We start from the raw sequence: 24277 nt of genomic DNA, 5'->3' as shown, positions 1-24277 counted from the left end.
TTCTGGAGCTCTAGAGGCACTCCCCTCCCCCGAGTCTCAGTCACCTGTCTTCTCCAGCCAGTCTCCCTCTCTGCACATTAGGAGTCTATTGCATTCCGTTCACCACGCTAGATTTCTTTCCCTTGTTGTTGATATTCTCTCATTCTTTTCTTCTTAATTACGAAATATTTCAGGCATATGAAAATGGGTGCTCAACATCCAGAATTGTCAGTCTCCGTGTTATTTGCTGCAGACCTTTTATATTTAAACATGAAATCAAAGATTTCAATGGAAACCTCATTTGTGCTCTGTCCTGATTCCAGTCCCCTCCCCAGAGGCCAGCACCACTCTAAATTTGGCTTTTTACCACTCCCACCAATGTTCTTCCAGTTTTGCTATATATGTATAATAAACCCTTTATAGGATTGTTTTGCATGATTTTAAACTTGATATTAAGTTGTATCATACTGTGCATTAGGGTTCTCCAGAGAAACAGAACCAATTGGATGTTTCTAGAGAGAAAAAGAGATTTATTGTAAGGAATTTGCTCACAGGATAATGGAGTCTACATGTCCCAGATTAAGGGATCAGCGGGTTGGAGACCTAAGAAAGAACCAGCGTTGCAGTTCAAGTCCAAAGATCATCTGCTGCTGGCAGAATTCCTTCCCTGGGGCAGGGGAGCACTCGTCTTTCTTCTATTAAGGATTTCAACCCATTGGGTGAGGCCACCCCCCTCCCCATTACAGAGGGCAATCTACTGTTTTCAGAGTCTACTGATTTAAATGTTAATCTCATCCAAAAACACCCTCACAGAAACATCTAGAATAACGTTTGTCCAAATCTGACCACCATGGCCAGTTGACACATAAAACTAACCTGGGTGGCTCAGTTGGTTGAGCGTCCGACTTCGGCTCAGGGCATGATCTCACAGTTCGTGAGTTCGAGCCCCGCGTCAGGCTCTGTGCTGACTGCATGGAGCCTGGAGCCTGCTTCGGATTCTGTGTCTCCCTCCCTCTCTGCCCCTCCCCTGCTCATGCTCTGTCTCTCTCTCTGTCAAAAATAAACATTAAAAAAAAATTAACCATCCCATAATATTTCTTTCTGCGACTTGCTTTCTTCGCTTCTCATTTTGTTTTTGAGATTTATCCATGGTGATACATGTAGCATTTCATTGTATATACATCATAGGTTATGAAGTTTTCTGTTGATGGATGTAGGTTGCTTCCAGTTTTCTCTGTCGCAAACAGGAGAGGGCATACATAAACCTCACACACACAGAAGAGCTTCCCTAGGTCAGAGGTGGGCAGACAATAGGCAGGCCAAATGCAAACAAGTACCTGCTTTTGTAAATAAAGTTTGATTGGAACACAGTCACATCCACTCATGTACTAATTGTGTGCTTGTGCTTTCATCCTACAAGGGCGGGGTGGTGTAGTTGCAACAAAAACCGTGGGCGCCCGTAGCCTCCAGTATCTCCTGTCCGGCCCTTTGTAGACAAAGTGACAAAGTTTCTGACCCTGCTCCAGGCCAGTAGGTAGGAGCAGAGTGGGCCATGCCTGCCGTCAGCTTTTCTATGGCATTGCCAAATTGCTTCCCAAAACGGCTACACGAATTTACGTTCTGGAACAGCATGTGAGACCGACCTCCGCTTTCTCCACACCCTCTCCTCCCACAGGTTTGCCAGTCTGTTGCTTGCGAATTGGTTTCTCGTTATTTCATACGTTTGCCTCTTTAAACATGTATCACTTATTCATTTAACAAACATCCACTAAGGGATTACTGTGTGCCTGGTACTATCACGATAAAGTGGCCCCATCTCTCAAGAGAAGAAACGGAGCCACCTAACGTTGGACTCCAGCGTGGTGGTAAGGTAAGGTGGTTTCGTGGGGTTGTGCATGCAGCGCCGTGGAACATAATCAAGTAGCTGACATTTTTCTGCAAGCCCGAGGATGCTCAGCTGGGAAGTAAAACAATTTGGCTATCTGCCCATAGCTTCTGACAGGGGCACCTACATCGTAATTCCTAGCAGAAAGGACCTGTATTTCACACAAGCATCAGTGAAGTAGGTTAGTAATTAAGCTGGTTTTGTGTCTTCCCTTTGACCTTAGAAGATAAATCACCTGTGATTGTAAGAGGGAGCAAAAGTGTGAAAGAGAAACTCCATAACTGATACAGCGAGAAATAGAGCTTCATTATTTAAAGTTATCAAGGTGGTCAATAAATACAGGAAAAGGGTGGTGGAGTGTGAGTGACATAATCTTCATTTGTCAGTTGGGAAGTCAGTAAATGATGTCTATGGCTGATAACTCAAACAGTCAAAAACCGGTAGAAATATGGGGCAAGCTCCGGGCAAATGAAAAGTGGAAGCGGCTGGGGACTGGGGCGCTGGGACAAGACGTGGGGCAGGGAATGCTTTTCTTTACCAGCATTTCTTCCCAGCATTTCTTCTAATCAAGTGTACGTGTTACTTTGATAACTTTGAAATTAAAATGCAAGGAGTACAACATCGAGCATGACTCCTGCAATATTTATAGATGAAGTGATACTTATGTAATAATCTCAGACGGGAGAGGGGGTTTGCAGCCACAGAGCTTTTGAAAATTAGCCGTGGGATTTTGGTTGTTGAAGTGGGGAGACGGGGGCCATTATTCTATTCTCTCTCCACCTTTATATATAGTTCTACCTAGCTGAAATTCCCCATAAAAAAAGGTGTCTTTTTAAGGGAGTGTAAAAAAGAGCATGGGCTGTGGAGTCCAGGAGACACGGGTTAAATTCAGCAGGGCCGTGTGGTGCTGTGGGCAACTCTCTGGGTCTATATCCTCCCCTGTAATGAACACGCACCCATTTTGTGCAGCCGCTGGTGTGGGGTTCATTGACTGTGAAGGGCTTATTGTGGCATAAAACGTTGTTAAGTGCTTTAAAAATGTTTGGGTTTGCTTTGCTTTTATTTTGGGTTTTATGAAGTTTGGCTCTAAGTTTTGAGTTCTCAGCCATCTTATACTTAGTCCTACACATTTCGTTACGTACTGCCTTATGTGTTTGCATTATTTGCATTCCTCAGCTAGCTTACCTCACCTACTGAGTTAACAAATATTTAGTGTCCCTGTTCCAGGCACTGAGCCGGGTGCTGAGGAGGCAGAGATGGGAGACTGTCCCCATCCCAGGGACACACAGGTCAGTGGTAGGGAAAGAGAAATGAGTCAGAATAAAATACAGCGTGACAACTGCTTTGAAAGAGATATGCCCACAGGGCGGTCTAGGGAGGACAGAGGATTCCCAGTGCACCTGAGCTGGGGTTTTGAAGGATGGCTAGGAGTTTACCTGGCAGAGAAGGAAAGCATGGAGGCTGGGTGGCATGGTTAGGTCATGACATACAGAGGCAGCAGCATGGGCCGAGGTTCTGAAAGCTGGAAAGGCCTGAGTCTGTTCAGAAGAAATAGTTCAGTTCACAGCAGGAGAGTGAAGAAGAGAGAAAGCTAAGTGCAGAGAAAGGCGCAAACTGTGAGGGTTTATTCAAGAACACCCTCTTGAATAAATGTGAGTTCAAGTTTGCATTGTAGTAAGCTCATTACAGTAAGAAAGGGAATGGAAGATTAGAAAGCATTCACTCTAAATCTAGAAGAAAAAGAGAGAGAGACCAATCAGCTGGCTGCCCAGACAGAGCCTCCCAGGGTCACTGTATCTTGATGTGCCTGGCACTCAAAACTCAGATTTTGTTAGGACGTCTGTAGAAACTTAGGCCCTGAAGGGCAGGCTTTGTGATACAGACACCCAGGACTAGGGGGGCCCACACAGTGGTGGCTACTCTTTGGTGCTCAGCTCCTTAGGGCTTTGCTGCTCTCCAGATCAACCCCTCTGTTTCCCAGAGAGGAGGCAGGATGCTAGGTAAGCTCAGAACCAGTCCTGGGAGGGGTAGAGACATTTCTGGGAAAGGTGAAGCCTAAGGAGGTTTGTACTCATCAAGACAGAGGACAACCTGTAGAGATCAGAGTGTTCCTGATTGCCCCAAAATTGTTTATAACACCACTCACCAGTTCTGGCCTCTCAGCCCGTGCTCATCTGACCCCTTCTACAATAACATTCTTTCTTCAGACCGAGCACAGCTTGATGATGAAGTCAACATTTCTCTGCAGTACAGACTCAGAAATGTCTACTGTCCTGGCCTCCCAAAGTAAGACCCAACCTTAGCCCTCAGGTGTCCCTGGTCCTCTCCGGATCCCCACCGGCTGTGACTGCACTCAGGGGTGAGCTGTTGCTGGAGAAGGTTCAACTTCTCCATGACATTGTGACACGCTCCCTAACTGCACTTGTAGCTGTAATCTTAACTCCATGTGCTTGGGCTTTGTTCTGTCCATCCCTGGGTAGCAACGATGAGGTAAAACCACCGGAGAGACGACCGGGCCTCGAACCCAGGCTGGGCAGTGTGGCAGAAAGGAACTGGAGCACATCGATGCAGGGGATCAATGGAGTTCTGACCTGGGAGGTGAGGGAGGTGGTCTTAGGTGGGAGCCAGGGAGGAACCGTGTCTTCACCGCCTTGGTTTTCCCTAGAGAGACAGCGCTGTTGCTGGGCTCATTCATTCAACTGATACCTACTGTACCGGATCACCTGGGGATAAAAGAACAAGTCCCATGACCCAGCCTGGGACTCTCTAGCACGCAGAGGTCAGTTGAGGGAGAAAGACCTAGTGAAGGAGACTGAGCAAGAATGGCCAGTGACGTAGGAGGAAGCGCAGGAGAAGAGCTGTGTCACGGCGGCCAAGAGAGTAAAGTACATCTTCTGTGACAAATGTCGCTGGCAGGTGTAGCTGAGCACAGAGAAGCATCTGTTGGGCTTGGTAACATGGTGCGTCTTCACCATCGTGATGAAGATGCAGTTTCAGCGGGGTGCTAGGGACAGATAATGACTTCCTGTTCGTTTACTGCCAGAACAAGTCGTGCTGAGCACTCCTCCTAAACTTGAGAGTCAAAGAAATGTGTAAAGTGTTTCCAGGGACCCCTATCCCCTGCCACTGCACCAGCCACGTCTAATTTCCCAGGGGCCCAGTTTTGCCCACCTCCTCCCCGCACCTGCAGCTCTAGCTGCTGGCAGGCCAATGTCTTTAACTCCAAATAAAGCATTAATTGTACCCTCGGGCCAAATGATAACCCTTCTAAAAATACTCCCTGTCCTTGCCTTTCTGAAACACAAGGAGGGTCAGATTCCTCACCTGCCACCAGCAGCATCATTTATTTTAATAACTGTACCCATAGCAAGGAACAGCAGTAGGAAAGGCTAAGGTCCTCTTCATCATAGTACCAGTGACCAGGGCTTTTTTCAAATGACTATGGACAGGAAAAAACTGAAAGGAAAAAAAAGCCACTAGATGGAAGTCTTCATTCAACTGCCTGCACAGAGAAGAGGGAGCAGTGCCAGGCTGCACACACCCATCAGATCCATTCAGCAGTCATGGGCCAAGTGCTGTGGCCTAAGACATGTAACAGTGATAATAACGGCTGCCATGCATGGAGAGCCTACTCTGTTCCAGGCAGCCGGCCAAGTGCTTTACCTTCTGTGGTTCGTTTAACTCTCACATCTTCCCTAGGAGGTAGGGGGTGGTATTATCCTCATTTTCTGGATGAGGAGACCAAATCTTAGAAATGCCCAAGTAACTGGCCCAAACTGGTGAGTGGAGGAGGGGGGTTCATGACCGATGTCATTGTCTACTAGGTGTGGTACACAGGTCGGGGTGTGGCTCCAATGCGCGAATGATCTAAGGCGGGAGGAAGAGAGTCAGCAAAGGCACCATGCACCCAGTAGCTCAGGCTAAAAACTTAGAAGTCACCCTCAATTATTTTCTTTCCCTCTCTCCACAACTGTTCCATCACCAAAACCCATCTGTTCCATCCACAAGATAAGTCTGCTTCTCTTCATGGCCCCGATGACCACCCTAGTCAAAGCCGCCATCATCTCCCTTGGGCTCTCACAGAGCTTCCTAGCTGGGCCCTCCTACAATCTGCCCTTCCCTCAGGAGTCAGGGGACACACTTACTGCACAGATCGCACCTGTGCCCGTCTCAAAACCTTTCACTGGCTGCCCAGCAAATCCCGCCTCCTGTCGCTCCCACAGCCTTCCCTTCATGCCTGGCCTTCCCCTACCTTTCTAACGGCATCCCTTATAGCAGCTGCTGATTCCCCTACAACCAACACAGAGCCCGCCACAGAGGAAACAATAATCGTGTGCTGAAGAAATGAAGGCAAGAATGAGTGAGTAGATAAATTAAAAAACTTTGCAGAGGAAGGCATGTTTGCAATGAGCATTAAAATGGGGGGAGGTTTCTCAGGAGGCAAGGCCTAGGAGTGTGAAGTGGTAAAACGGGGTGCTCTAGGTTTACACAACGACACAGGCAAGGTCACAGAGGAACAGCCAGGAGCAGGCTGGGAGGCAGCACGAGCAGGACTGGAGGAAGGTCTGCACAAAGCTGCTGTTCTCCAAGCCAAGTGTGCCCTGTGCGCCCTTGGAAAGCTTTTCAAACACGCATTGTCGGGCCGCCCTCCAGAGACTGACTCAGACGTCTGAGGTAGGGTCTGAGAGCTCACGTTTCCCACAAGTTTCAGGTGGTCCTGATGCTGCTGGGCCTGGGACTGTACTTTGAGAACCACCTACATAAAATGTGCTAAGAAATTCTCCACGTGGAGGCGAGAGGAAGATGGTTCCAGGGAGGTAACTAAGAGAGCTGCGCGCCAAGCCAAAGCAGTTTGTAAACACTCCCTTACCCCTACCTGCACCACACCTCTCAGAACAAAGTGTGCGCCTTACTTGACTTCTGACTGCCCGTCCCCATGGTACTTAGTCAGCTCTGCTGTTCTCCTCCACTGAACTGTATGCTTCAAAGGTGTCTTCCGTTTCTCACTCCAGCAAAACTTCCAAATCCTGAGACCTATCCCCTCAAGACCACCTGATTTCCCACACCAATTCTCACTGATGCTGCTATGAAAATCAGCTTGTCTTTAAAAAAAAAAATGTTTATTTTGAGAGATAGAGCAGGGGAAGGGCAGAGAGAGAGAGAGAGACAGAGAGAGAGAGAGAATCCCAAGCAGGCTCTGCACTGTCAGCACAGAGCCCGATGTGGGCTCCACCTCACGAACCGTGAGATCATGACCTGAGCCAAAATCAGGAGTCAGACACTCAACCGATGAGCCACCCAGGCGCCCCTCAGTGTCTCTTTTTACCAGGAGACCTGGTGTTAAATCATCTTGCACAGATGAAACAATCATCACATGCTGCTGGCAGGAGTTAGCTTGGTTTGGGCAGAAAGAGAGAGAGAGGAGGAGGAAAGGTCGTCCCCTCTGGCCCTCCCAGCAGCCACACGCAAGCTGCCAGCCAGCCACCCTTATGGTTCACCCTGCTGTGCAACTATTACCTTGGCTCTGACTTTCTTCCTATTAGAAAAGAGGGCAGGAGGGGTTCCGGGGTTACGAGCAAGGACACTTGTACGCATGGCATCAGCCTAGTGACTGTACATATTACTATTTGGTCTTTGTATGGCCTTCACTCCTGGAAAGAAAAGATGACCAGAGAGGTGAAGTTAATTTGCATCCTCTTCAAGCGTGAATCTCAGAGGACCAGATAGTGAATGTACATTTCCCTCACTTTTAAATGCAGATGACGTCTCTTCTGTAGGCCAGACAGCAAAGCACTCCGCAGCAGGATTTCTCCAGGCCTTCTTCAGAGTTGGTCCCACTGTCTGCTCAGCTCTGCTTAGCTTACGGGCTCAGAAATTCAAGTTCAGGAGGTTGGCGTGGGAGCTGGTTTGCTTTGGTTTGATTTGGTGAGCTGCCTCACGCCAGTGGGGAAGACATCCCTCTCTCTCCGTGACGCAGCCCAAATAGGAACCACGATTCCTGGCTGTTCTGTTCCAAGAAAAAGACAGAAGACAGTCCTCCGCAATGAGTTTCTCTCTTGATGCTGATGAGCCCTTTAGTTTCCAAAGCTAATGACAAAAATACGCACACTTTGGAGTCGCGTTGACCTGGCCTGGTGTTCTGGCTCTGCCTTGCTCCGTCCGGGTGATTTGGGGCAACTTCTGTATGGCCTTGGCACCCTCCTCTGTAAAATAGGTGTGTTGCTGTCAGGGCTGAATATCAGGAGCACTGAGCGAAGTCATGAGTGTTAAATATTCAGTAGCATGGGAGGCCCAGCCACTGAGCCAGGATCTGTGTAACAATCAGCTTTCCATAAATAAAAGGCTCTGGTTTACCGTGTTTGCTAACTTCCCTGGTGTAAACACTCTCACCCCGGCTGATACGAAGCTACCACCATGCTGTCACTGAATGCACACTTGAGAAGAGACGCACATAACATACATCATACGGTGTTTCCACTGTGCAGACACAACAGGAGGAAATAACCTCCCTAGCAGGATGATAGTCAAACATAGGAGGAAGTGATGAGTAATCATGGCCTTTGTATTCTGAGCATTTATTAATGGTGTTTTTCGTATAATTTATTTAATTGTAAGTTCACATAATTAAAATGTTCGTGATGGCTGTGTTTAACCACTGGCTCCCAAAACTCCTGAAGTATTTACCAGCCTGCCCCGGCAAGCCAGTACAAGCCAGCCCCAGCAGGTGTGCCGGGCACATCTGTAGGTGGTCAGTGCATGCCCTCCCCTCTGCAGTTCCCGTGCTCAGCCCTGGGGAGGATTTCACGAAACTTTCCCAGGTGGGAAGACAAAGAGTCTGTGCCCCGGCAGGCTCCGTGCTTTACTCTAGGCCTTGGCCACCAGCCCGGTCCCCAGCCTGTGCTAAACCTCGGCCAAGGTGCCAGCCCTGGTCATGCTGCCTGACGGGCCCTTTCTACAGTGGGGGAGGCTGAGCCACCACGAACTCCAGAGAGGATGCCCCTCTGCTAGGCTGAGGTGCCCACAAGAGAACAGTGAAGGGCTCTATGGCTGAATTGGGGGCTGGCGGTTTATTTTAAGCTCCTCATGTGAAGGAGATGGGGAAGCACGGACAGCAACCGTGCTTTGGCAAGTCAGCCTATAATTAGCCTCTGCTTGAGGCTTGAATAAGCCCCTGGTTGTCACTAAACAACAGTTACAGCAGGAAGGCCTCCAGCTTCCCTGAGCCCAGTGCCACACGAGCTGCCTGGGACAGACATTTGGACGCAACTACCCTGTCTGCTATCCAATTTACCCCAGGAAGCGCTCCTGTCCTCAACCCCAACTGAGCAGGAGGACCACTGAGCAGCCGACCCCTCACCGCAGCCGATCACGCAGCGGCTGGCATTTCCTATCAGACTCCTTCGTGGATGGCTCCCTGCCACCTCTTCTGCATAAAGTTTGCAATCAACTAGGGGAGCGTTAAAAATGAACACACCGGGTACTGTTGTAGCTGGGCAAAGCAAAGGCTGAGAGGAAATACAACACATCCAAATGCTGGCGGTGCTTATGCTGGATGGCAGGACTTGGGGCGATTGCATTTTCAGCCATCTTTCTGTTCGTCCCGAATCGTAGGGCTCTCAATACGCGTTTCCAACATAGGCGCCAGAGTGTTGCTTGGTTTGTACTTTTTCTGCCCACCCCCTGGGGCCCAAATTTAAAAAGCAGAAACAAACAGACAAAATTAAGCTGTACCAAGGTGAAGAATTTTAAGAATTTAAGCTTCAGGGTCCCTTATTTGTGCATGGCCCTTTGTATTAGTCTTTATTTTTTTTGTCTTCAAGGCAGTCTCCCACATTGCATAAGCTCCAGGCCCCACAGCTGCCCACAGCTGCCTTTGCGTGGCCACAATCTCTGTCTAAAGAGATTGTAAAGCCGCCTTCTCTAACAGCCGTAGTTTTGGGGCCCGCAGTCTAGATACCTGTTGTGATTCGGTGTCCCAAACTCGAGTGGGACATTTGCTCGGGCATTGTTGTGAGAAATCCAGCAGGGTGATTGATTGCCTTTGGCTTTAAGTCTGTCATCTGGCAAATGGCATCTGTAAAGTGGCCAAAGTCTGGAAAAGGGGCTCCTGAGTGTGAGGGCCACAACTGCGTGCAGGAGGTTGAAGAGAGCCTCAGCCAGACCAGCCAAAGCCAGTCCTCAGGGAGGCCTCACATAGCCGTGGTCCTTTAGATGAATTATATTCAACAATATTGACTGTATTTTCTTTTTTTCTGTATTCTTGGTGCTCTGGCATCTAGGGCCTCGCTGTTAGCCCCTCACTGAGCTAGCTGATCTTAGAGATAATAAGCCACTTGCCCAACATGCTTTTGATATGCAAACCAGCCAATCCAAGAGTCCGAGAGTCTGTACCCCATCTGCCTTCTCTTTCTGGCACTTATACCCCAGGAGGCAATATTCCTCTGCTCTAATCATCCCAGGTGGCCCAAGACCATTCCAGGGACCCATAGAGACCGCTGAAATGATTCAAACTACTCAATCCTAAACCCGGTTGGCTATTTACCTTGCCTCACCCATTCCTTCCCATCCTTCCCATGAAAACCACAATAAAGGCTTTTGCCCACACTTTACCCTCATCCTTTTGCGGCCGACCCTTGTACTTCGTTATATGGCCCCTCCTGGTGTGGCTGCCCCTGCCTTTGGGAACTGTGAGTAATAGCTTTTCAAGGTCAGCCATCTCCCAATCTGTTGGCCTCGCCCTACCTAACTAAAAACAAAATCTCAGGGGGCTTCTGAGGAATAGAAATGACCTCCAAACCCTGACGGGGGAAGGGAGGGGTACGTTTCACCCATGGTCGCACCATTCATTCATGCATGCATTCATTCAGCAGGTATCGATGGAATGTCTACCATAAGCCAGGCTTTGGAGACCTAGCAGTTAACAAGGAGCCAAGCTTGGGGAGGGTCCATGTCAACACGGTGGGCTAGGGCTCTCATGGGGAAACGGAGAGAGCACAGGGGTGGGCCAAGTCCCAACCACAGTGAGAGTACTGATTTGCGTCCTGCCTTGTTTCAGTGGGGATGTCCTGTCTTGTTTCATTGAATTTCCTGCTACCAAATTTGATCTTCTCTCAGTTCCAGCCCAGCCCTGGGGAACCCTGGGGAACAGGCAGATGAGGGTCTCCCCTCTCCTACTTTCTCATCTCATGCCATCTCTGACTTCTGGTGCTGGGAGACCTCCCACTCAATGAAGAGCTTACAACACTTTCACATCCAAGTACAAAAGGACTGAAAACAGTGACTTGCGTCCTTCTTTTAAAGTAACTGTCCTCTTATCCCCCCCCAAACTGAAGATTATAGAAAAGCTACGTATGTAAAATATATGTTTCTCAGATCAAGGAGAGAACTACCCCCCAACCCCCACTTTTGAAGGACTCTGTAGGGTTTGGGGAGCCAGTTTTGAAAAGCCACTCTTCGTGGCTCCAGGAAACTCCCAGACTGTATGCATAGTGTATCTATGTTCATATGTACGTTTTGAGGATGAATGAAATTCTAGAGCTGCATTGCCCAGTACAGTGGCCACTAGTCACAAGTGGCTATTTAAATTCAAATGAAATTAAATTTTCAGTTCCTCAGTCATCCTGACCACATCTTGAGTGTTCAGTAGCCACGTGTGGCCATGATAGTGCAGACATAGAAGCGTGCCATAACCACAGAAAGTTCTATTGGACAGCACTGACCTAAAGATTTCGTCAGCCTTTCAAGGGCACCCATGAGCAGAAAATGTTAAGAGCCACTAAATCAAACCAGTGAAACTTCATTTAAGGAGCCAGAAGCTTCACTGGCAGTTGAGAGCTCAGCTTTATGACAGAGGCTAGGAACAAGTCTGCCTTTGAGTAATATTTTAGCTCCAAAAATCCAACTCTAAAGGCTGTTAAAAGACAGCCAGATTTTATGCTTTGTGGTTTATCTCCTCCCTACCTTTTTGGAGAGAGATACTTGAATTCTAAAAATATTTGCTGTAAGAAAAGTGCTCTATTCCCCAGATCTGTGCCCAGCGCGAGTCACAGTGGGAAGTAAGGGAAGATGGTCCAGTGACCTTGTCTCCTCTGATGTGTGTGATCTTTCTAGGTGGGCGAGGCGGTCTTGGAAAATGCCCGGCTCATGCTTCAGACAGAGAATATCCAGGCGGGTGCAGACGACTTTAAAGAGAGGTAACTTCTTCTTCTTTTTTTTTTTTTAAAGTTTATTTATTTTGAGAAGGAGAAAGAGAGAGAGAGAGAGAGCAGAGGAGGGGGAAGGGCAGATAGAGAGAGAGGGGGAGCATCCCAAGCAGGCTTTGTGCTGTCAGTGCAGAGTCTGACATGGGGCTCAATCCCACAAACTGTGAGACCGTGCCCTGAGCCAAAATCAAGAGTCAAACGTTTAACTGACGGAGCCACCCAGGTGCCCCGAGAGGTAACTTCTGCAGCAGGGGGGACAGTCACTCCGCACCTTCAGACCACTGTGCAACTCGGGGACTGCTATTCCGAGGGTCTGCAGCCTTCCCTTCCAGCAGCACAGAAGGCTGGAGTGGGATAGTGGAAGCCCCAGGAGAACCCAGAGGAAAGATTGTCCAGTTCAAACCCTCCTTCTAGACACAAACCAGGTCCCCAGGGCTCAGAGACTTTGCCCAGTGTCACCTGGTTCAGGGCAGGGATTCTCAGACTGTAGTGTGCTTCAGAACCACCAGGAGGTCTTCTAGAAAACAGATGGCTGTGCCCCACCCTCTGAATTTCTGACTCAGTAGTCTGGGGTGGGGCCCCAAATTTGCATTCCTAATGAGGTCCCCATGATGCTGATCCTGCTGGTCCTGGGACCACACGTGGAGAACAGCTGGTTTTGAGCAATGCTTCTCAATTGCAGCCACATGTCAGAATGACCTGGGCACTTAAAGCTGCCAACGTGCAAGCTGCACAGACGGATGAAACCACCGTCCCTGGGGGTGGGTCCAGGCCTCAGTAGTTTTAACTCACCAGTCTTGAAAAACATCTTTTGAAGTCTAGTACAGTGTTTCCTAAAATATGGTGTGTAGACCACTGATGACGATCATTTTAAGTGAGAGAAGGATAGACACTTTGTTTTTAATAGTTATGGATTTTTACAGTTACCTTCTATTTATGACTCATGAAACTGTTTTTCCACTATAGCTACTATCATTTATAGTAGCAATTTAAAATGTATTTAATATAAAGAGCTTTTAAAGTTTACTGATTTAACATGTACTTTTTAAGTAGATAAATTTAAGGAACAATTTGAAGTACTAGTGACAGGAGAGAGATGCATTGAGGGCAAAGTCATGATGGCGCATGAGGTCTGTGGTCCGTGTTGGAGAAATGAAATGAAAAAGACCTTTCATTGATGAACACAGTGATTTTGGGAATATTCTGCGGGGAAGGTGTTCTGGATGTTGGGCAATTAGATGGGTGATGGGATAGTTATTCAAGGAACATTTCCTTAAATTGATAAAGGCAAAGAGGCAAGGCATATAGTTGGGAGTCTTTGGGGAAGACAGTGCCCCCACTGCCATTCTTGTCTTAGGATAGAAAGGGTATCGTGATGGAAAGGAAAATCGCTACCGTCTCCTCAGACCCAGAGTCGTTTCCTTTCTCTAAGACCAGGCTTCTCCAGCTGATAAGAGGACCTCCACTAGTGGCCACTCTCGAGTCAAGGAAACTCAATCAGCTGGGGTTGCTGTTTTGGACAACACTGTGCTGGCCAAGGTCACAGAAGCGCAAAAAAGCGAAGCCATCGGCTGGCCACTGACAGCTAACTGCACGGTTAGAGATGGATGCCAAGAGACATGAAACCATTTGTGCTACATTTAAGATAGAATTTAATTAGGTGTGAAGTTAAGTCAGGATGTAACCAAAATTTCATTCATTCATTCATTCATTCATTTATTCATTATGCATTCATACATTTCTTCATCCATCCATCCAACTGAGTAGCAGGGGCTTGGTCTGTTTTGTTCCCCAGTGTATTAACAGTGCCACGCACAAGATAGATGCCCGACAAATAGTTGTTAAATTAATGAATAAATGAATAAATTCAAGAAATGTTTGAATAGCTGCCCGGACCCTGGCCAGGTCCTGGGGATGAAGTAAATGGAACCTCGAGGAGCTCACAGTTCAGTGTCAAAGACAGAGGAGTGAACAGATAGTGGCATCATGGGGTGGTTGTGCCATCACTGAGAAGAGCACAGGTGGGGTGGGGACATTTAGTCGGCCAGGGAGGGTTGACCAAAGAGGTGATGCCCGATTTGGGTCCTTTGCAGGAGTTGTGCAGGCCAATAAAGGAGACACGAATTTCCAGGCAGAGAGGGCAGTATGTGTTAAGGCAGGACACGAGAAAACATGGTGTATTCGTGGCCACCAAGTAGCTCATTATAACTGGGGCATGTGGGGTGAAGAAAGGAGGGACAACCAATGGGGCTTGAAAATCAGGGAGAGACCAAATCCTGGAGTATCATGTCAGCCTACCAAAGAGCTCAGAGATGACCTGAGAGAAGAAGAGACCCATAGAAGGGATCTGAGCAGTGGCTCATCATGACTAGTCTTCAGCTTCAAAATTTCAGCTTTGCACTGGTGGAGAGGAGAAGCAAGGCAAACCAGCAAGAAGCAATGGGAGCAAAGGGGCTGGAGCAGTGGAAGGGCAGAGTCTGTACTGGGAGCCATGGCTGGAAAGTAAGGTGAGATAGATTACTTAGGGGCCAGAGGATAACACTTAAGGCTCTGAGCAGATGGTGACTGGATATGGTTAAGGATGGTTCCTCTGGAGGCACTACTGTGGGTCAGTTGTGGGAAGACGATCAGAGGCTGTTACAGCTCAAGGTCTGCCTGGGACGGTGGCCACGAGCCGACTTGAGGGATGGGTCAAAGAAATCATTGGCAGGGGTTGATAATTATCTACATATGCAGCCTGAAAATAGAAGGCAAAGGTAAGTTTCAGGTGTTGAACTTGGGTAAGTGAGAAGATTTGCCATTCTCTCGACAAAAATAGAAAATTGTGGAAGCAAAGCTGGTCTAAATTCAAGGGTAGTAATGAGCTTGGCTTTGAGCAAGCAGAGCTGAGCTGAGCTGACAGAGCAGTTGTGGTGGGCCACTGAAGATGCCGGGCCAGAGTGTCCCACAGGTCAAGACAGGCACTTCTGGGCATCACCAACACAGAGATTCTATTTGATGACTTCAACATGGAAGGGGAAAGGAATAAAAGACAGTGAGAGAAAGCTGAAAGTTTAGCAGCAGCCTTGGGGATATCACAGATATGTGTCAAATTCTAAAGGACTTCCAAACAAAGGTCTGTAGAGCACCTAAGACCTCCCATAATGCTGAGTGGCGCATATCCTGGGAAGGACCAGGCTCCCTGGAGAGATAAGCACAACAGGACTTTGGAGGCACACAGAGACTCTTCCAGCGGGGGTCAAAAGGGGCCAATCCCAGTGCTATGGGTAGGTTTTCATTCCAGCTAGAAGGGCAAGACTCGTTTCCAAAAGATTGAATGTTAATAAAAATACAGTACTTCCTAAAGAATACATTTGGGTAGAAAATCTAATCCCACATAGAGTACATAAAAATGCTTTAGAAACCAGCTCCTCAGGGGGTGATTCAAAGGTGCAGGTCCAACTCTGAGGAAAGGTCTCTAGCAGTATGCCACAGGGCTCTGTCCTTGGTTCCTTCATTTACTATTTTTAACCACAGGTGCATGAGAGCAGGTAGGGCAAAATGGCAGAAGATACAAAGCCAGGAGGGGTGGTGAAGAGAAAGATGACAGACAGAACTAGGAATCAAAATGATCCCCACACATTGGAACACTGGGCCAATGAAACCGAGAGAAGATATATGCGGATCCTCTCTTTGGGTTCAAATGCCAGGTGCACCCAGAAAGGACAAGGTAATTGGGCTTGTGAAAAATGCTCAGGGTCTCTAGTTGAGAGGACACCCAATATTAGTCAACAGCAAATACAGCTGGTCAAAATCAAATGAACAAACACACAAAAAAACAAACCCCCTCAGAGGAAACCTTAGGGCCCATGGTGAATAGAACTGAAGGGTTTAAACAAAGGAGCAAACAGTCCCCCAGGACTTTGAATTGATCAGGGAACATCCGGAGTTTTACATTCCATTTTCTGTATCACATATTGAGAAGGACATGGACCAATTAGGGCATTTCTAATCATTCCACAAATCTATCTGAAGCCTGGAGGTGGGTGCTAAGAATACAAAGACAGAAAGGTCATAGTCCCTGCCACGGATGATGAGGGACATGAAAACCAATTTGTATGAAGAACGGAAGAACCAGGAACGCTTAACCTGAGGAACAAAAGGCTTGGAGGGAGAGATGAGCGGGAAAGAAAGAGTGCTATAAGAGACATTCTAAATATTTATAGGGCTGCCAGAAAGAAGGATTAGACTGACTTTGGGTACTCCAGAGAGTGGAACTCAGACTCTTACAGGAATGAAGGCTTAAGCTCTTTAAGGAAGAAATTTGTAATAATTACAGCTGTCCCAAAATGGAACGGTGGCCTTGATAGGTGATGAGTTCCCCATCACTGGAAGTAGTCAAGCAGAGACTACATGATCACCTATCAAGAATGCTATCGAGGCATTGTCATGGAGTGGGAGACATTTAGGAACCCTAAATGCCCTTAAAACTCTAAAGCCCTAAGATGCTTTCTTCAATGAGAAGTGTGAGCTTTCTCCATCCTATGGATGGGTGAAGGTAAGGTGTGAAATTTGGCTGATGGGGTACACCTGGGTGGAAGGCTGTGGAAGAAAAGGAGTTAACACTGGGGGAAACTGGCAAAGATGTTGAGTGGCTTTTAGAAAGAAGGCTCTGCGCAAACCAGAGATGGAAAGAACTCAGGGGGATTCTTAAAGACAGAGAACAAACTGAGGGTTGATGGAGGTGAGGTGGGTGGGGGGATGGGCTAAAGGGGTGATGGGAATTAAGAAGGGCACTTGTTGGGATGAGCACTGGGTGTCATATGTAAGTGATGAATCACTGATTTCTACTCCTGAACCAATATTGCACTGTATGTAAACTAGAATTTAAATAAAAACTTGGGAAAAAAAAGAAAGAACTTGGTGGTGGGAGGGGAGGGCACAGTTTCAGACTTGTGTCAGTGTGTGTGTGTGTGTGTGTGTGTGTGTGTGTGTGTGATTGTATAAGCTGCAAGTTTTTAAAACTCTGGATATTTTACATATAAATCCAGGTTTCCTCGTTTCTCTTGAAGAGAAAGGGCACACACCTTTCCACGCAGCAGCCTCCCCTTGCCTGAAGGGTGAGCCGTCCTGTGTGCTCCTGTCCCGTCCCCACCTCTCCCTGCTTCCCAGACCTGGGCCTCGTCCCTCATCTATATTCCCCTCTTGGCCCCTGATGGCACTGGGGTTTGCAGTCACAGTTTTAAAATTTCACATGGGTTCTTGGGAGCAGAAACCATGCTTTTTATTTTGGGATCACTAGCACATAGCCTGGTACTTAGCAGACTCTCAGTCATGTCTGTTAAAAGATCCTCAAGGGAAAGGATGACAAATCACAATAATGGTGACAAGGCCAGATCCCCTTACCTGGATCTCAACTCCCAGAGAAGCTTTCCCTAGAGTTCTGTGCCTCCAGAGCCCCTGAGCCTGGCAGCCTGTGAAGCTGGGCCATCAGAAGTTGGCTGCAATCATTTTCATGATAATAAATCAACATCTAAGACTTGCATTAACAGTGCCCTCAAAGCTGTTGGAACAGTGACTTTTCACATCTGTTTGTCTGTGACATAATTGGCCTATTGGTAACGTTTCTGATTATTTTCCCTTTTGGGTTGCCCACCTCTGCTCTTTACCTTCCTTTATCTGCAGATATGAAAATGAGCAGCCATTTCGAAAGGCAGCAGAAGAGGAAATTAACTCTCTGTATAAAGTCATCGATGAGGCTAATTTAACAAAAATGGATCTGGAGAGTCAAATAGAAAGCCTGAAAGAAGAACTTGGCTTTCTGTCAAGGGGCTATGAGGAGGTAGGTGGGGGCAGGGGCAACGCTGGGTTGGCCACAGACCACAGGCACTCACCTGTCTGACGGAGGTTCACAACAGTGATGGTGGCTCATCTCAGCCTCTCCCCGCCCCTTGCCCAGGGCTGCAGGGAAAATGCGGGTAAAATACCTTCAAATCCTTGTAGTGGGTAAGGTTACCCCAGGGAGTCTCAAATTCAAGTGGCTTTGAGACCAGGCTGGTACATAAATGGAGGAGACAGCAGGTCCACACCGGCAAGAGTGACGGAGTCTGTGTTGAACTGGAGAGAGCATCCTCTACCTCAAGGCACTGTATTTCATGTCTTTTTTTTTTTTTTTTTTTTTTTTTAGCACTGCATAGGACAAACAAGACAGCTCTGAAGGTAGATCCAAGCTGTGGTTTACACACACTCATTAATGAAATTAGGTCAGATGCTTGAGTGACAGGACTCAGTGGGACCTCCAACGGGGAAGCCCTCCAGTTCCCTGTGGAATGGCACTGACTCTAAACCACCTCACACAAGTCGCTGATCAGACACTTAAAGTGCTTTCAGTTGAAAAAGTCAAAACTCACTTAACCATGCTTCCATTGGGAAGTCCCTTCTTTTGTCCAACCTCAGGCTGACCAGGAACCCAAAGCCCACTTCCTGTTCCTAGCTCAGTCGTTTGGTACCACTCCCCCCACCTCCAACCCTTGGAGACTCCAGCGTTACCTTTAAACCTCTTCCTGCCTACTGTGACTTTACAAAATCCATCAATTTCATCTTACTCTTGTTGCTTACTCTGTTTGTGTTGTTATTTGGTTATTTATTTATTTTGACGTTTGCTTTGAGTGGGTCTGGGTTTGCGAAGACCAGCCTAAGAAATACATCCTTGGGGAAGGAGACTATGGCACCGGTGCTGATGACAGGGTCAGGGACATTGCCAGTCTCTGCGAAGCCCCACTTTTGGCAGTAGCAGAATGAGAAGCATAAGGATTACCCAACAGACCTGGGCTTATGCTGGCTCAACTTCTGTGTCCTTTCCTTCACCTCTGGAACTCACCTAAAGCGTCTATCGTCATTTGCAGGATGTGAAAGTGCTGTACAAACAGCTGGCAGGGTCTGAGCTGGAACAAATGGGTGTTCCCATTGGTACTGGTCTGGACGACATCCTCGAGACCATCAGAATCCACTGGGAGAGAGACGTGGAAAAGAACCGGGCGGAGGCAGGAGCCTTGCTCCAAGCCAAGGTGAGTGTGCTCCCCTCTGCCCTGTGCAGAAGGAGGCCAAGCAAAGGTGAAAAGCAGTCAACACAGAAAAGAAGAAATGCAAGTTTCAATCTCATTAGACATAAAAGAAATGCAATTTAAGATGATAGTGGCTTACCTGTCTAAACGCAGAACATGTTTAAAACTTAATGCCGACAAGTGTGTGGAGAAGTAGGTTCTCCCCTACATTACTACTGAGGAGTACAAACTCGTATGACGTCTTTGAGTGAGGGAATTCACGATATGTGTTAAAAGTCTTGAAATGCCCCTACCTTCCAGTTGAATAATCTGGACACTTTCCTAAACAAATCATTGAAAACACAGATAAAGTTTACATCCAAACATACTCACTGAAGCATTCATTTAAAGAATGAAAAAAACTGGGGTGCCTGGGTGGCTCAGTCAGTTAAGCGTTCAACTTCGGCTCAGGTCACGATCTCACAGTTCATGAGTTCGAGCCCTGCGTCAGGCTCTGTGCTGACAGCTCGGAGCCTGGAGCCTGCTTCAGATTTGGTGTCTCCCTCTCTCTCTACCCCTTGCCTGCTCACACTGTTTATCTCTCTTATTTAACGTTTAAATAAACATTTAAAAAAAAAAGAATGAAAAAACTGGGTGAGGGGACACAGAAATGTTTAATAATAGGGGTAAGGCTAAGCCACAACCTAACCATGCAATGAAATTCCAGGAAGTTGTTAGAAATATTTATGAAGCATTTATAACAACACGGGAAATGCTCACATAATAAGGTAAAATGGGGGATACAAGAGTACAGAAGGGTATATGCCAGGAACCAATAAACTTTTTCTGGAAAGCACTAAATAATAAATATTAGACTTCCTGGGCCTGACAGTCTCTGTTGAAACTACTCAATCCTGCCATGGTCCTGTGAAAGCGGCTGTAGACAAAAGGTAACAAATGAGCATGGCTGTGTTCCAATAAAACTTTATTTACAGAGACAAGAGGTGGGCTGGATTTACCTGTGGGCTGCAGTTTGCCAACCCCTGGTATATACAGTAGGGTGAAGCAATCAAACAAAGAAATGAGACATCAGGGAAGAATTAGAAAGAAAACGCAAAAATGTGTTGGAGTTAGCAGCGGTTGTCTTTGAGGGAGGGGCCTATTTGACATGTTGAGATGTTTTTGCTGGCTTGTTTTTGACCACGGTGTTTTTAAAGTTTTTCTTAAATATTATGAGTTATATTCATGGAGGAAAACATCTTTTATTAAACCTCATAAATAATCAAGAAATTAACGAGAAAATAGAATGCATAGGGTTTCTTCTTCCCTTCTCCATCTCCCAGCCATGTATGACTTGGGGCATTTTGAGGCCCAGGATGAGAGGAACAGAAGAGAAAGAAAGGTGTGGAAAAGGTATGAAAAATGAGATAGCTCATCTTTTGGAGAGAAGGCAAGTGGACTGCTCCTATGCTTTGAGTCACTGTTTGGTGGGACTCCATTCCAGCTGCACGGCGGGATTATTTCAGAGCATTTTCAAAAATGCTCATTTCCAGGTGCCATCAAAGACCACTCAAATCCAAAGAAGGAGAGGGTCTCTGTGATTTTTTTAAGCTCGCTGGATGTTTCTAATATACAGGAAGGCTGGAGAGCCACAAGAGTTTATAAAAGCTACTAAAAGAAAACCAGGAGGACGTTTTCTGTTCTTCTTTCTTCCCCCTGTGGCCCCTCAATCCCCTGGCCCCTAAGTATCAACAGAAACCTTCAGATCAGGGTGTTCACCGATTCTGGACCCCCTGATGTTCTCCAGCCCAGGAAACATCTTTACTCCCCCATCTCTCTTACCCCTTATCCCCTTTCAACGCCCCTTTTCTTTCTAACCTTAATTCCATGGGCCAGGTCACTGCAAACATTTTTTATGGCAAATAGTGCCTACTAACTGCACAAAATGCAGCTCCCCACCTCCAACCAGGCCAGAGGTGGAACAACACAAAGGGAAAGTGAAACCAAACCACAGGTTTGATTTTGGTCCATTGCTTCTTTTTTAGAAGATCCATGAATATTTATAATCCAGGACCTTAGAGACCATCCCATTTCCTCGTTTCAAAGGTGAAGAGACAGATCCAGAGAGGGCAGTGACGTCCTGAGGTCACACAGCTGGCTGGCAGCACCACTGTCCAGCTCTCCAGGCTCCCAGTCCAGGCACCTTTACTCCACACTGGGCTGTCATTCCTGCTTGGCTCTGTTCCCAAAGCAGAATCTCTGTGGTGTGCAACCCTGTTCTGTCCCAACCCTCCTGGGGCATACACCACACTGTAGTGATCATTTCTTCGTTTGTTTGTTTGTTTGTTTGTTTGTTGAGGAGGGGGGAAGGGCAGAGAGAGAGAGAGAGAGAGAGAGAGAGAGAATCCCAAGCAAGCTCCACACTGTCAGTGTGGAGCCAGATGAGGGGCTGGATCCACCAACCGTAAGATCATGACCTGAGCCGAAATCAAGACCTGGAGGCTTAACCAGCTGAGCCACCCGGGCGCCCCTGTAGCAATTATTTCTTCGGGGAGGAGGGAAGGGACATTGAATTCACAGAAATAAATCCTGCATAGTTTGAAATGGAAAAAACTCCTGGCCATTATTATTCACCCTTCACACTCTTGAGAATCATTACCAACCCAACAGTAATTCAAGCATTAATTCTGAACAGATTCATTAGTGTTTTTTTTAATAGAGTAATCTGAAAGCTGCATCTCAGAGAAAACAGACAGTACTTGTTTTCATTTGGCTAATGCTGCCTGGGCCTCTTGCAGAGAGGCGGAGCTCAGAAAATATTTGCAGAATGAGTGAATTCCTCTGATCATCAACAGAGATCAGAACTGACAGCCAGAAGTCCTCCAATAAATAGTTTTGTCAGTTGCTATCATGCCCTTGGGGGCTGACATTTGCCCGTCCTGAGCATCTCCTGTTGGTTTCCTGGCAGCAAAGCATAAATGTGAAATGGCTTAGCACACACTCCTTTCAAAACCTTTTGCAGAGAGCATACAAACATGTATTTAATTACCTTTCAGCCTGGAAAGCCTGAAAATTAATTGACATGATTAATTTATGTCTTTGTTTAGGTTTCCCCAGAAACTGACCCTGAGACAAATATTAAAGTGGAAATGGTTTATCTGGAAGTTGGCCGGGGCGGGTGGGGAGTACAAAATACCGGTAGAGAAGGGAACCAACAAAGAACTCATTCTCCAACCAGCAGCCACTGTGGGAGACTGGACTCTGAAGCCACAGGGCTTCTGGGGAACAGTACAGAATACAAGAGAAGGGAAAGGCGAGGAAGCTGGGGTAGTAATACCATCCCCATCAGACATCTGGCATCTGCTAGCAGAGTGACCTTTCAAAGACTTCAGAGAAAGCTCCTCCAGGCAAAGAAGTATGGAATTTGGCAGTGGAATGGAAGCTGGGGAGAACAAACATGTTTCAGCCTGAGGGATAAAGGTGGATGCCATCAGCATCTGCTACCAGTTATCTGCTAACTCCTCCTAGTTTTAAATCAATAAAAGCTTATAAAGAGGTTATGGCTAGGTTCTCTCCAGCCACGGTCGTGGATGTCAGGAACTTTGGCGGTCCAGTTTTTGGAATTTCTCAAATTGTATAACTCCATGTTTGGGGAGATCAGTTTGGTCCAGAAAATTTCTGGAGGGTCTTGCAGCCTGGCCCTTCCTTTGATTTATTGTGGTTACCTACCTCAAGGTATTTGGGGATGTTCAGGGAACCACAGACAACATGCCATACCACCCTCCAGACCCCCTGGCTAGCCATGGAATACATCCCTCCAGTCTGCAGCCCACAGACCCTCACAAGGCCACCTTGGGAATATGGGGGGGGGGGGGGGCGCTATCATGCACCTCTTTCCTAGCATTCCTAATCTGAGATTTTCCATTCTGTAGCAAGCAAGACAGGCTCTGTATTGCCTTCTTAACCACCCCCCTGGGGTCTCCACACCCTCACTCCTGGAAGCCTCATCCATGTCCCTTGTTCACTGCAGTGGGAGGATGTGGGCAATAACCAAAGGCTTACTCAATTACCAGCACAAGCTGGTGGGGTGGGGTGGGAGGTGCCACTGAGAGAGAACTCAGCTTCCTATTAATAGCTCCTGGGGGCCAGGAACCCCACAGCAAATGCTCCCACGCTACCTCTTCTGATGGTGGTCTGCACTCGCCTCAGATCAGTTCAAGGCATTTGTGGTCAGGAACTTCATTGGAGCTCTAACCATCATGCCTCCCACAGTCAGGATGACAGATTGTGGAGACAGTAGAGAATGAAGAGAGGTGAACAGATTGAGATGAATTGTGAGGTTTCTGGTTATTGATGGTCTTAGGGCTGGAAGACACATTAGCAACTGACTAGAGCAGTGCCCTCTAATAGAAATTTCTGCAAAGACGGAACTGTTGTTGTATAATCTGTACATCTTTCCAGTATGGCAGCTACAGGCCACCTGTGCTTACTATGCTCTTGGAATGTGCCTCATACAACTGGGAAGCTGAACTTTAAAAAAAAAAAAATTTTAACATTTATTCATTTTTGAGAGACAGAGCGCCAGCGGGGTAGGAGCAGAGAGAGAGGGAGACAGAATCTGAAGCAGGCTCCTGGCTCTGAGCTGTCAGCACAGAGCCCGATGTGGGGCTTGAACTCACTGACCGCGAGATCATGACCTGAGCTGGAGTTGAATGCTTAACCGACTGAGCCACCCAGGTGCCCCGAGAAGCTGAACTTTTAGTTTTATTTAATGTTTATTTAAATAGCTATGTGTGGCTAGTGGCTATCATATTGGACAACATAGGTCTAGATCTACCCATAGGAGACTAGAAACCTTGGATAACATGTTTCCACATTACCCATATTCACAAATAATAATTTATCCTGAAAGGGCAAATATTTTATATAGGCTGCCATGTCAACACATTCCCTTTGCTTGCTTGTACAAAAGTGAATATTTTCTAGAATATATGAAATTGGATTGAAATGGGTTTCTGCTAGTTACCTGGGGTCACTGACTCTAGATGGCAAGATAGCCAACTGGGAGAGTCCCTTTGAAGGAGGACAGAAACAGCAGAACCCCTAAGAGCATCTGCAATCTAGGAGACCCTGTGTGTTGATGAGTTGGCTATAATCCTGATGCCTCTTCAGTGAAATAAGCCATGTTT

At 47.1% G+C, this 24277-nt stretch overlaps 1 protein-coding gene across 1 annotated transcript in view; it reads left to right on the top strand.

Annotated features, from left to right (window-relative positions):
* The window catches only part of BFSP2 (beaded filament structural protein 2), a 68494-nt gene that overhangs the window by 23494 nt on the left and 20723 nt on the right, over positions 1–24277 (top strand). Inside the window, exons 2-4 of the mRNA XM_015085813.3 lie at positions 11975–12057; positions 17731–17887; positions 18951–19112. Coding sequence (XP_014941299.1) covers positions 11975–12057; positions 17731–17887; positions 18951–19112 — 402 coding nt within the window. The remainder of the gene's footprint in view (positions 1–11974; positions 12058–17730; positions 17888–18950; positions 19113–24277) is intronic.

This window comes from Acinonyx jubatus, chromosome C2 (assembly GCF_027475565.1).
Source record: "Acinonyx jubatus isolate Ajub_Pintada_27869175 chromosome C2, VMU_Ajub_asm_v1.0, whole genome shotgun sequence".
Lineage (NCBI taxonomy): Eukaryota > Metazoa > Chordata > Mammalia > Carnivora > Felidae > Acinonyx > Acinonyx jubatus.
Note: the sequence above shows the minus strand (reverse complement) of the source record. Positions and strands in the feature narration are given on the sequence as shown.